The 14,429-nt window shown below is 39.9% G+C and overlaps 1 protein-coding gene across 1 annotated transcript in view; it reads right to left on the minus strand.

Annotated features, from left to right (window-relative positions):
- Positions 1-14,429, minus strand: part of LOC136858380 (flavin reductase (NADPH)) — a 95,555-nt gene that overhangs the window by 29,318 nt on the left and 51,808 nt on the right. The window contains exon 3 of the mRNA XM_067137881.2: positions 13,596-13,685. Within this exon, the coding sequence (XP_066993982.1) occupies positions 13,596-13,685 (90 nt within the window). The remainder of the gene's footprint in view (positions 1-13,595; positions 13,686-14,429) is intronic.

Here is a 14,429-nt window from a genome sequence, read left to right on the forward strand (position 1 = left end):
ATTCTTAGCTATACACGTGTCCTGTGGCACACGACAACACGTTCTACAATGACTGTCGGCTGAGAAATCATGGTACGAAGTGGGCCATTCGCCAACGCCGTGTCCCATTTATCGTTCGCTACGTGCGCAGCACAGCGGCGCATTTCACATCATGAGCATACCTCAGTGACGTCAGTCTACCCTGCAATTGGCATAAAGTTCTGACCACTCCTTCTTGGTGTTGCATTTGCTCTGTCAGTCAGTGTATAATGCCTACATGAATAAACCAGCTCGGGAAGAATTGAATATAATATCAATATAATGGTCCGCCATTGGACGTTATAAATTTTCCAGCTAACTCATTCTTGGTTGCCTGTGTTTCGCCCCCGTGTGCTAAGTTGGGCTCATCAGTTGGTACTTAGCACACCCACCAAGAAGCATGGCTAGTGCATACCGTGGAGGCGTGCGTGCATGAAAAGTTTTCATTCCCCACCCGGAAGCGGTGGGGTGGACCACCTAAAGGGGTACGCCCTCTCTCTGGCCAAGAGATTGGACGGGGTTAAGGAGATTTGATGAAAGAGGGAGATGGGTAAGGAGGTATGTAAAGAAAAATGGGAGAACTAAGGGCCTCTTGGCTAAGAGAGGTGCAGTGCGAGGTAGAGCTTTATTGAAATAAGGATACAGAGCATCACATACATGGTCGTGCATATTATAATGAGACAATATGTTATACAGGCAATATGTAGAAAGGGAAGGTTAGACAAAGGTGTGAGGGGTAAGATGAGAGGGGAGGAGGTGAAAGAAGGAAGAAATGTTTACAAGAGAGGTGAGTAGGAGTTGGAGAAGATCAGATGTAGGTGGTGGTGGGGAAAAGTACCTAGGTGGGAGATGATAAGAACAGGTATGTGGACTAGGTGGAGGGAAAGGAGGATCAGGATCAGGCCGGGGATGGTGACGAGGTGTGTTAGGGTGAGTGTAAGATTGGGCAGGAGAACGAGAAGGTTCCACCCGGTGGTAGCAGCCATAGAGATGCGTACAGTTGGTGATGAGATGGTGGGCGTCTTCTGGATTCAGAAAGTGGATGCGCACTAGATATGTGGGTCCATGTCCATTGCGGATCCGGAAAGCTCGTCTCACAGGCAGGCCCGTCCGGCGGAGTTCACGTACGATGGCGACCGTTGGTATAGTAGGGTCCACACCGCAGACAACACAGCTGTACATAGGATGGCGGTCAGACGGTGGTGGTGGTGGTGTCAGTGGTGGACTTGAAGTGTCTGCGGGTGGAGTGTTGGCCGGTTCATCTGGATGTAGCAGAATGGAGGCGGGTCGTTGCTGTTAAAGAGGTTGGTCAGGGATGAGAGGGACGGGTAATGTAGAGGTCATGATGGGAGAAGAATGGGAAGTAGCTAGAGTGATTATCCCTTTCAGACCGTGTACACACAACTGTGCGGATTTGTATTTTATTTATATCTGAGCTTATTTGATGTTTTTATCATTCTACGTTGCGATTTTATTTTACGTAAATAAATATCACACGAGAACACGTTCACTTCCTTATATAAATTACTTTATTTACACTGTACATCACAACACACAATTATACACAGTCACAAATGACACTATATACAACACTCAACAGTGGAGTATCCTGAAGTCGATTCTGACCAGTACAGATATCAACAACACTGACGCGCGCACTATAACATACTCTCTCTTGAATTCACCGCCTTACTCACTTGAGTCCAATGCCAATACTCAGACTCCACCTCGGAGCCCAACAGTCACTCCCAGTCCATCACTTGCCTGAGTCCCAAGAACTAAGAACTGCGAACTTAGAACTAAGAACTGACTTCACTGACTGACAGCTCGATATTTATACTACTCGATCAACCATCTAGAATGATCGACTTCTGGAAGAGTTCTTACAACACTATAATGGAACACACTCGAAACATCGATCGACCAGCTAGACAAATGGGTACTCGAACTTTCCTTTAGTATTTAAAAACACCTATGGAAATATCTACAACATTTGTAATGTCTCTACATGTATCTAGATAATAAAACCTTACAGTAAGTTTCCAGAACCCTTCATATATACCAAATATAGTACAATAAGTCTAACATACAAACATTATGGAATTTTCTACCGCTTTCGGCTCTATAGATTGTGAGGTTATACACAATACGTATTTGAGGTTACACAATTCTATACTACATATTTACAGGGAAATCATATATTAATCATATTTAACACTTAATAAAAGATAATTTAGCATTAAATAAACTGTAATTAAAATATATTAAACACACTAATTGAAGGTTTTACACCAATTACGATGTTGTACCTGCGACAATATCCCCCCTAAAACCTTCAATATCTACCCTGTACATTCCTTACTCTAGGTCTTAAATTAAATCTAGGTGTCCTTATCTCTATTTCTACGTCTCTCTCAGTCCTCACTATTCAGTTACACTTAGGCCACCTCAATTGTACTGTCTTCTCGTTGGCGTTGTTGAAATCCACATATCGCAGCTAGATAGTTCAATCGATGGCCACCACCTTCCCATGGGGGATCCGCTGGGTCTGGCTGACGGTGTTTCTGTTCTCCATAGCAATGATCCGCAGGTCCTCGCATGGCAGTCGCCACTCCATTGACTTTCCCCTTGGTCATGCCTTTGTGTTCTGCCAGGATGTACGCGTCTTCATAGTCCACCGGTGTAATGCACGGGAGAGGCTCGCACGTCATGGTCTTGGTCCTGTTGAGTCTTCTCTTTTTCCGGGGTGCTGAATTCAACGTTCCTACCGGCACATGATTTTGTGCCGGGACTAGTGTCCTGGTTGGGTGGCACCCTCGTTTGTCGGCTGCTGTCGCCACAATGATCCCGTCGTCCAGTGGAGTTGCCATCTTCACGACGCCGGATCCACCATCACTGCTTGCAGGCTTCACCCGTGTCTCCACAGCTGTTGTGCTTTCACACAGCGCACTCGCTGTTTCCGCTGGGCCTTGAACTACGGACTCCACCATTGCTGAAACGATCCCGTCGTCCCATGGAGTTGCCATCTTCACGACGCCGGAGCTGCCATCACTGTTTGCAGGCTTCACCCGTGTCTCCACAGCTGTCGTGCTTTCACACAGCGCACTCGTTTCCACTGGGCCTTGAACTATGGACTCCACCGTGGCTCGTACTTCGTTGTCCAACGACTTGATTTGGTCCTTAATTCCTTCATACTCGGCCTCAATTTTACCCTCAAGTTTTTCGGATTGGGCCTCGATTTTACCCTCGAGTTTCCTGGATTGGGCCTCAATTTTACCCTCGAGTTTTTCGGACTGGGCCTGAACCAGTACAGATATCAACAACACTGACGCGTGCACTATAACATACTCTCTCTTGAATTCACCGCCTTACTCACTTGAGTCCAATGCCAGTACTCAGACTCCACCTCGGAGCCCAACAGTCACTCCCAGTCCATCACTTGCCTGAGTCCCAAGAACTAAGAACTGTGAACTTAGAACTAAGAACTGATTTCACTGACTAACAGCTCGATATTTATACTACTCGATCAACCATCTAGAATGATCGGCTTCTGGAAGAGTTCTTACAACACTATAACGGAACACACTCGAAACATTGATCGACCAGCTAGTCGAATGGGTACTCGAACTTTCCTTCAGTATTTTACAAACATCTATGGAAATATCTACAACATTCGTAATGTCTCTACATGTATCTAGATAATAAAACCTTACAGTAAGTTTCCAGAACCCTTCATATATACCAAATATAGTACAATAAGTCTAATATACAAACATTATGGAATTTTTTAACGCTCTTGACTCTATAGATTGTGAGGTTATACACAATATGTATTTGAGGTTATACAATTCTATACTACATATTTACAGGGAAATCATATATTAATCACATTTAACACTTAATAAAAGATAATTTAGCATTAAATAAACTATAATTAAAATATATTAAACACACTAATTGAAGGTTTTACACCAATTACGATGTCGTACCTACAACATTTTCTTGGCGCTAGACCGGACTGCAGTACTGATGCGGGACACGTAGCATGTATTTCAGTTGTTTTTATTTAGCGCTTGACCACCAGGGGGCAGGAAGAAGAGTTTAAAAATACAGTTCATCGGCAAGATGGCGGGAAGCAGTAATGTCTAAAATAAGTATTTATTTATTGCATTCATATTAATCTAGAAGCTCTACCGAATATCAGAATATAATCACTGAAGAGTGTAAACTGTTTAGCAAACGTAAATTGTGAACTTACAACATTGGACGTGATACCATGAGGTTTTGAATGTTGATACGCACAAGTGTGCGGGCTAGGTTTCCCTGCAGTCAATGCATGCAAGAGTGTTGGGTGCTGCCACCAAAAGACTGTGAAGGCAGAACTCGTACTCTGAAGCTCTACCGAATATCAGAATATAATCACTGAAGAGTGTAAATTGTTTAGCAAACGTAAATTGTGAACTTACAACATCGGACGTGATACCATGAGGTTTTGAATGTTGATACGCACAAGTGTGCGGGCTAGGTTTCCCTGCAGTCAATGCATGCAAGAGTGTTGGGTGCTGCCACCAAAAGACTGTGAAGGCAGAACTCGTACTGTACGTGAGAAATGTAATGTATAAGATTTTAAATGTTTAAAATACATTGTTCCACACTGTAAAATAGAACATTTGATCATGTACATGTGTATATTCACATGTACTGAGCTGAATTTTCTTATTTTTTATTTTTTGTAAGTAGTGAATCAAATCCTGACACGCACAATTGTGTGGGTTCTGTTTTTTTGTTTTTTTAGCTGAAAGTTCTCATTTTGTAAAATAAACTGTAAAAACATGTATTTGAGAGCCTTTTAGTAAGTTTTTGACGTACAAACGAAAATTCACACCTCCAGTTTTCTTTCAGATCTGACGACAGGGTGCTGCTGCCAAAAGGGCAGTAAAACCAAAACTCATCCTCAGTGTAGAAAATGTAATATTTACTTGTGTCTGAACAAAGATTTAATTGTTTTAAATTATTCCCCACTGTAAAATAAAACATTTGATCATGTACATGTGCATATTCGCATGCGTTGAGGTAATTTTTCATTTTTGCAAGTAGTGAATGAAGTCCTGACATGCACAATTGTGTGGGTGCTTTTTCTCAATGTTAATTTTTATTTTGTAAAATAAACTAAAGTACGTATTTAAGAGCATTTTCATAAGTTTTTGATGTACAAACAAAAATTCATACCACCAGTTTTCTTTCAGGTCTGAAAGGGGTACAGGAACAGTAGCGGAGGTGTGTGCAGGAGTGAGGATGGTGGTGGTGGTGGTGGGAACCCCAAGGGTAGAGGAAGAAGACGAAGTAGATGGGGACTGTATCCATGGAGATGGCGTGGCAGTCGCTTCAAAGGCGTCTTCAAAGTATGCAGGACAAGGCGTCACGCGGTGGTAGCGGTCAGAGAAGATCGCACCGTTGTGGAGAATTTTCTGGGCGGCTTTGTCCGTGGAGAGTTGAATCAGGACCCGATGTGTGGGAAGAAAATTGTCCTGGACCCGAGAGACACTGGTGACTGGCCAGCACTGCAGGCGAAGTTGGTTGAGTATGTCTTGATTGGTCAAGGAGAGATCAACGCCACGAAGGATGCAATTTGACATGCTGGGGAGGCCAACGCCAACGTGGTGTCAGGCCAATTTGCTGATTGAGGTTGGCAAGGTGAGAAATTAGAGCTGTGAGGTCATCCGGCCGAACAAAAACAGGCGTTGCTTCAGAGTCTTTTTGCCAAGAAGCCCTAGGAGGCCACTGCGTAGACTACTTGAAGCCACCATCAGTGCCAATGCCCTATGAGAGACTTTGTCTCATTTCCAAAAATTGATGCCTGCCTGGCCATCAGATGATATAGATGTTGATTCCCATAGGGAACATGAAATATTTATCCTGAATGAGTACCAATACCAATACAATGGTCCGTAATTGGACAATATAAATTTCCCAGCTAACTCATTCTTGGCACTGCTGGTGGCTTCAAGTAGCCTATGCAGTGGCCTCCACGGTATGCACTAGCCATGCATCTTGGTGGGTGTGTTAAGTGCCAACTGATGAGCCCAATTTAGCACAGAGGGGCGAAACGCAGGCAACCAAGAATGAGTTAGCTGGAAAATTTATAATGACCAATAACAGACCATTATATTGGTATTATAAATTTACTCATCCAGGACAAATATTTCATGTTCCCTATGGGAATCAACATCTATATCAAGAGTTGAACAGTCGACTAGAAAAGCCCTGTTACATAAATAGGACAGATTATCTGCATAAAGTAAAAGGTACATTGCAGAAAACTAACAATAGTAAATATTTGTTTGTAAATCAGGAAACTGATGATTGGAATGAATTACCTGCAGCTGTCTTACAGCCTTTTTCCAAAAATGTAAAATGCTTCAAGAATAGACTCCAGCATTCTGTAAATTGTGTGTAAATTTCTATGTGAAGGTGTCATGTTACAATGTAACACTCAATCCATTGTAAATTGTAGTAGTAAGACATCTGAAATACTGTATTTAAGGTATGTGTGAATTTGTATATGAGAGTGTTGTAACGTTAAGCTAGTAGTAAGTCATTGTACTGCTCAACCTTTAGTATTGTAAGCCATAGTGGTGGTAAGCACTGGAAATACTAAAGTTGTGTGTGAATTTGTATATGATGATGCTGAATTTAGAATGTTAAACTACACTAAAAAAAATGGTGTATGGCTTTTAGTGCCGGGAGTGTCCGAGAACAAGTTCGGCTCGCCAGATGCAGGTCTTTTGAATTGACTCCCATAGGCGACCTGCGCGTCATGATGAGGATGAAATGATGATGAAGAAGACACATACACCCAGCCCCCTTGCCAGCGAAATTAACCAATTATGGTAAAAATTCCCGACCCAGCTGCGAATCGAACCCGGGACCCCTGTAACCAAAGGCCAGCATGCTAACTATTTAGCCATGGAGAACTACACTCAACTCTCGATTTACCGTAATTGGACCATCCACGTTGCGCCTTAATCGCGATATCAAAAACACTAAAAATGCACGAATGTTAGGAGTTACAGTAATATAGAATTACAAAAGGTCGGGATAATATTGCCGAGTCATAATAGTAGCAGGGGTGGTACAACCTTAAAGTTATTTGTACATGGTGTATCACCGGCCACGAACTCCTGCTCTACTCCACACCACCCCACTTTCAGTCATTGTCTTTTTTTGTTCAGTGCAGTTCAGTTTGCAAACAATGGCAACCAAACAGGCGTGTGTCATTTTGACGATTCAACAGAAATTGTATATTGTACAAAATATAGAACGAGGTTCTATCGTTAAACAGGTGTGTGTCCAATATAACAGTGATTTTACCGTGCAGGATATTTTATGCAACAAAGACAAACTATTATCATTTGTTCTTCCGATGCAAACAGCGGTATGGCAAACCGAAAAACTATGAAAAATATCTGCATTTGAGGAGCTTGACCAATGCATGCTGGAGTGGTTTTGACAGCAGGGAGCTCAAGAGATTCCAGTATTGGGACCGATCTGCGTAAACTGAATAAAGCAAAGTTTTTCTTTGAAGCTCATGGGATGGAGGGTGATTTTGATGCATCATCCGGATGGTTTACACGCTTTAAACAGTGACATGGCATCCGTGATGTCAGTGTAAAAGGCGAGTTAAGTGGAAATACAGAAGCTGCTCAGCAGTTCAATTCGGATCATGAAAAATTTGTTCTGGATGATGGTTTGGTCCCAGAACAAATTTACAATGCGGATGAGTCTGGCCTGTATTGGAAATGCCTACAAACCCGTAATCTTGCTTTCCAACAGGAGCGTTGTGCACCACGCTATAAAGCATCTAAAGAAAGGAAGACGATTATAACCTGCGCTAACACAACGGGCACCCATAAATTACCTTTATTCATCATTGGAAAAGCAAACAACCTCGCTCTTTCAAAGGTACAGAGGCCAAACATTTGCCTGTTGTGCACAAGAACCGAAAGTCTGCTTGGATTAAGAGTGAGATTTTTAAACTATGGTTTGACAATAACTTCATCCCTGAAGTTCGTAAATATTTAAAGTCAAATGGACTCTCGGAAAAGGCCGTTCTTTTGATAGATAATGCGCCCTCGGACCCAAATCAAACCGTTTAAAAATCAGCAGATGGCAACCTTTAGGCAAAATTTTTGCCTCGCAATGCCACTGCAATAATCCAGCCTATGGACGAGGGCGTAATATCTGCACTTAAAATAAATTATCAGTTAATCTCTTCTTCAAAAGAGGATTGAAGAGGGCAATGAACTCAAAACTTTTTGGAAAGAATTTACAATTCTCGATGCTATTTATGAGATTCATTCGGCTTGGGGGAAAAACAAAACCACTGACAACTGTGCGGTCTTGGAAAAAATCATCCCAGATATTTCTGAAGGCGATGGATTTCTCAGATTTGATGAAGCTGACACAGTTAGTACAGTGACTGAAGCCATAAAAGCTGTCCTAGGTGGAGACGAAGTTGACAAAGACAATATTCATCAGTGGTTCGATTGTGACCAGAACGACCAAGGCTACGAAGAACTGACAGACAAACAGAATGTTAACAAAGTAAAGGGCAGGGAGGGAGCGGGAAGTGAAAGTGATGAGGGGTAAACAGCTGCTGGGGCCGCACAAGCACAACAAACAGTTACGCGTGGGGCTTTTTATGCCTGACAGTGTTTAAGTAACTGGCTTTGAACAGTTCTCCGCTATTTGTAATCATTGTGGGACTTTGCCTAGCGCTGCGTGTGCTTTGCTGCCGCTAAGAGAATTGCGCACTGTTTTTCTTTTGAATGACTTGTATTTTACTTCTAAGTTTTACAGTGTCTACCCCCGTTCATTTCCTTTTCATATTGCCTCTTCTACTGATCCTATGCATTGTTTTCCATTTCTTAATTGGCTGATGATGACCTGCACTAGGGTCGAAACCGGTACCATTTCTAATTATTATTAAATGAGAATGTAATTCACTACATTTCTTATTCTTTGGTATTGAATAGGTGGAATCTCCTTATCAATTATTTCAATTTTAATTGTGATATTCTTCAATACGGAACAATGAAATTTTAAACTTTAAGTGTAAGTGATGCGAAGATTTGAACCAATATGGAAAGGTAGCATCATTTTGAGATTGGCAAGACATTGGCTAAAACAAGAGATGTGCTTTGAAGAAGCATAAGTAACGACTGGGGGGGGAATTAATATAAATGACCAGCGCGTGGGCTAGCTGTCGATTCTTCTGGGAGTCTTTGAGGAGTGAAGTTGTCTATTTGCACACAAAGGAAGAAAAATTTATCCATTTAAATTGTGGCTGAGGACTAGTAATTTTTTGACGATAGTTTGAGGAAGGATAGATGTGGGGAAATTTAACATTAGTTTATATGGAACATTTTCGGGACTAAATAAAATGAACGAAGCATAAGGGAATACTACAGTTCAGGGAACAATGCATCAAGGTTCTACTGTAATTAATTTTAAATTAAGGGTGTCACTATGTTACAGTATCCAGAAGTGTTACACTCAAAAACATGTTCATTAATATTCAAAAGTCTTACACTTTCAACCATATGACAAAATATGTGGTCTAGAAAGAAAAACAGCACTTCCAGGTCACGATATAGTTGGGATTGGATGGATAGCTCTACCCAAGGAAGCATTTGGTGGAGACCATCAGTAGTGGTAGCAATAATGAGTGTGAGAAAACTTGAAAGAATAAAGGAAATAAGAAAGAAGAAATAAAAGTGTGGAAATTAAAAGATAAAAATATACACTAGATATTGAAATATCAAATTCCAGCAATGGAATTTGGAAGTGTGTAAGGATTCAAGTTTAAAGAGACATTTGTAAATTTTGCAGAGAACATCTGTGTAAAACAACTGAAAAGTAAAAGAAAAGGAGACACCATAGTAGAAAGAGACAGTGAAAGAAGTTGTGAAATTAAAAAAAAAGAAAGCAAGGCAAGAATGGATTAGCACTAAAAAGGAAGTATCGAGAAATGAAAAACAGATGTAGAAAATTTAGTAACTGAAGAAAAGAGGAAAGATGAGAGAAGTTCACAAGAGAGATAGAAGAAGATGTAGAGGGGAGCAAAACAATGCTATATGGGCTTGGAAGAAACAAGAGAAGAGTATGCACAAAACTGAGGAAAGATGAAAGTTGAGAGTTACTAACACAGCCAAGAGAGATAAAGGAAACATGTGAAGAAAGGAAACATGAGAAGACTCTTTTGACAAATTCCTGAATGTGAGAAATAGTGGTACAGTATGAAGAGACAGAAATAGAAAATAATATAACAATGATAACGGTGGAACTAACAGTTAGAAGGATAATAATGAGGAAAGCAGTAGACATTGACGAAATCCACATGGGGCTGTTACCTAACTGAACAAAATTAAACAAAAAGAATAGCGGAAGGAGAGAGAAAGTTGGACAACTATCATAAATGTCCCGACCCTGCTGGATAAGGAGAAATGATGATGGTAGAAATAAATGTGTTTATGAAAAGAAGCATGACACTAATGGTTTAATCACTGTAGAGAAGGGCTTTGTGTACCTTAAGTTCTTCATTTGCTATTTTCATTACTTGAAAACAAAATTCATGACTTTTTCTGGACTTTATGGCCAAAACTCCAAATGATTTTTTTCATGACTTTCATGTTCTGCAGACACACTGATTGCATCTGGTGTGGAAATAACATTTTGTTTGGCCTTTATAACTGTGTGACATTGCAGTTTTATTCATGACATTTGCGTTCATGTACTCCAGCATTTGGAGAAAGGTCTTTTTAAGTTGCATTTGCTAATGCGTCTCTGCAATGTTTTGTTCATTCTAAAGACTACATTTAGACATTGTTTTTTTGAAAATATTAGCGATTTTGTATGTGTTCTTGTTCATGTAGTTGAGACAACTTTTTTTTCTCTTTCATGTGTGGTTTTTCTGGTGTTTCTAAAAGTAGTCTTTAGAATGAACAATTGCAAAGACAAATCAGCAAATGCAATCTAAACAAAATTAATTTTCAGAACAACATTTTTTACTTTTTTATTTTATTTTTTATTTTTACATTAGCACTTAATGGATCCCACGCGAGGCTACTCTGATACTAAAAATCTGGAAAGTGGCTGTACTAAATTCTCTGAATTTAGGCAGTGTGCTTGTCACTCAAGATGTTTTAGTAGGTTATTATTTATCACTAAAAATAATGCCTTTCGAGATACTCAATAATTCAATTCTGCACTTTTATTTCATCAAAATTATCTTGCATTTACTCCCCTTTTATGCAAAAGTACGTTATAAGAAGAAGCGCTCCTCCTCCTCTCTCTATTGAACAGTCACTGCCACAGAACAGCCTTCACCCCTCTACATAGCAACTACGACTGGGGCATGACAACTGGCTTCAATCCAAACGTACTCGTCGAGGTAACAGACAATCAGCAGCTTAGGTTAAGTACAGAAAACTTTCTCAAAGTTATAAGATGGCAGTGGAGGACTACTACACTTCTCTTACTTGTTTATAATATCACCAATTCACAATCACCGACAACTTTATGCAACGTAAACATTACTGTAAATATATATGTATAATTTAAAGCGATTTAATAGAATCTGAGGAAGTTCTTGTACAACAAAACATGCCATTCTTTGTTTAATAGTTTGTATTTTTACAGGCATGTTATAGTTTATGTGACTACGTGAGTTGGCTGTGTGGTTAGGGTTGCATAGCTGAGTTTGCATTTGGGAGATAGTTGGTTTGAACCCCACTGTCGGTAGCCCTGAAGATGTTTTTCCGTGGTTTCCCATTTTCACACCACGCAAATGCTGGGCTGTACCTTAAAACTACGGCCGCTTCCTTTCCACTCCCTGCCCTTTCCTATCCCATCGTTGACATAAGACCTATCTGTGCTGGTGCGACGTAAAGCAAGCTATAAAAAGAAAAATGTTTATTCCAGAGAACAATCCATCTGTTGACGGTGTATGCGTAACTGGGCAGGTGTCTTCTTCCTTATCCTGGCATGCCTTTCCCTTTCCTTTCTTTTAAAATCGTCATCATTCTTTTCTTCTCGCGATACCGTTTACAACGTTCCTTGTGAGTAAGCGGCATTATTAAAAATCACCTCAGTTTGAACACCGATTGCTTTTCTAAAATATGTCCTATACAAGTGAGTGTGGCGCAGAAACTGAATCCTGTGGGCAGTTCAAGAGTGCTTTGATAAAATTGTAAAATCGTGTCGCTTGTTTATGAAACAAACATTTATTAAGAGAAATCAAAGCAAGTGTTTGAGGTACAGAAGAAACAAACAACTGAAAATCCAATGGTTATACACATTATTATTGGGAGGAAGAAAGCTTGTAGTTTTATGTGACTGATAATCTCACTATCATAAGCCACGGGACCTCATATTTTATGTGAAATCCGAACCACCAGATGTGACTTTCACCTCGAAAATCACATATGCATTAATCGGGACTCGAACCCAATCCATCTTGATGGCTGCATGACAGCACCCCTTCTTTATTATTGCTTACTGCGATATTAAATATACATTTTATCATTCAGTGATAGTATTTGATATGGAGTTTAAGATTTATTAGCTCCTCATGCCATGTCGCCATAACACTGATTCGCGTGTGCAATTCCGTGACGCTATCAAGTAAACACGCGACGATTGTCTTCAATTATATTACGCAGACATTTTGCAACTTACACATTTGTGTTTGTTTTTTTTTGCAAAATGTACCTTTGTCCTTCTTGTAAACAATATCTTAACATTACCAAAATAAGTTACCACAATTCGCAGAATTTAGAAAAAGTGTAAAGGTATGTGAAGTTAAAAGTCCATTCCATGTATTAAACAATGATCACTGTGACTAAAATTTGATAAAATCGCATACATCAGGTTTACAACAATGAAATTTGTGGAGGTTATAAAGTATCATCTAGACGTTATTATGCATAAATCTTAATTTGTTTAGATGGTAAGTTTCATATATATGTTGAAAAGAAATGTACAAATGTAAACATGCAATACCTGGAATTGGCCTTTGACAGACTGAAAAGCTTTAAAATTGCATTAACTGGGTCGACACTAAAAAAGTATGGCTTCCTTCTTAACAAACCACTTTTCCTTCAGAACAATATATATCAGTTACAATAAAGCATTAGTTCCCATTTCTTATCAACTGCTGTCTCTCCTGATTTGTAAGCCTCTAGGAAAGTGTCGCAAGATATTCAAAAAGTAATATGTTTTCAGACACACCTTTTATCAGCTAATACATTTCCAATGACAACACTATTTTGTTCAAGGACTCAAGAGTGTGTACTGTCTGGATAACAACAATAAACATGCATGTAAAATTAAGGCAGTATAATATGCTATTTGATAATGCCTGCAAGTATAAATTGGCTTGAAAATCATGTCACCACATTCATGCATTGACTTTCTATACTTGCTTCTCTTTTTTCCTTCCCAACATTGGCCTTGAATGAGGTACCTGCAAGACAACTAGTCAAAGACTTATCAGCAACGAAGATAATGCTACATACCTGAAATACAAACTGACACAATGTCTATCCCAGATGATTTCATTGCAGCCACAATGTTCTTCATCCCTTCTGATAAGACTGTAGTTGGAGCTGAAAGCACAGTTACTGTTGTATTGTAGTTTCAAAAATAAATTTTCACTCAGAATGTCTCTTAAGAGTATTTAAACAAATAAATACTATGCAATTTTGCAAACACTCACAATTTCACATAAATGTAGAGAGGAAAAGAATGACTAATTGCTAAAATTAAGAAAAGCATCATTCCACTGAAATAAATCCCTTACAAATTATACAATAGAACACTGATGACTAACCAAATTATCCACTTGTACACAAATTCTCACTATAATTACCATTACGCAGAGCACAACACCCTAGAAGAGAGAGTTTTTCATCCAAATAACATCCAGAGAGCAGCTTGCAGAACCGAGAGGTCCACCTTACCCTTAGAGCAGGGCCATCCAGCTATTGCGCTCCGAGAGCGTGCCCGCGCTCGGGGAGCACTGGGCAGTCAGACTAGCGCTCCTTCCCCTACCACCACTACAGTGTGGCAGCGAGGAGACGTGAGACGGACGATGTTCGGACCGCGCTGACTAGATACGTATAGTCGTGCGTCCGTCGGCTTTTGTGGGTTTGTTGACATCATATTGATAAGGCTGTTTTGCCATAACCAATATACCGCATATACAAATCGAAAGATACTCCGATGTATGGAATATGCAGGAAATGAAATCAAGTGTTAAGTAAAGAATGCAGTAATGCGATTTATTCAAAACTGAAATTTGAACATATCTGAGAGGAAAATTCAACAAAATTTTACCAATATTATACCAA

Source organism: Anabrus simplex, chromosome 1, assembly GCF_040414725.1.
Source record: "Anabrus simplex isolate iqAnaSimp1 chromosome 1, ASM4041472v1, whole genome shotgun sequence".
In the NCBI taxonomy this organism is placed as follows: domain Eukaryota; kingdom Metazoa; phylum Arthropoda; class Insecta; order Orthoptera; family Tettigoniidae; genus Anabrus; species Anabrus simplex.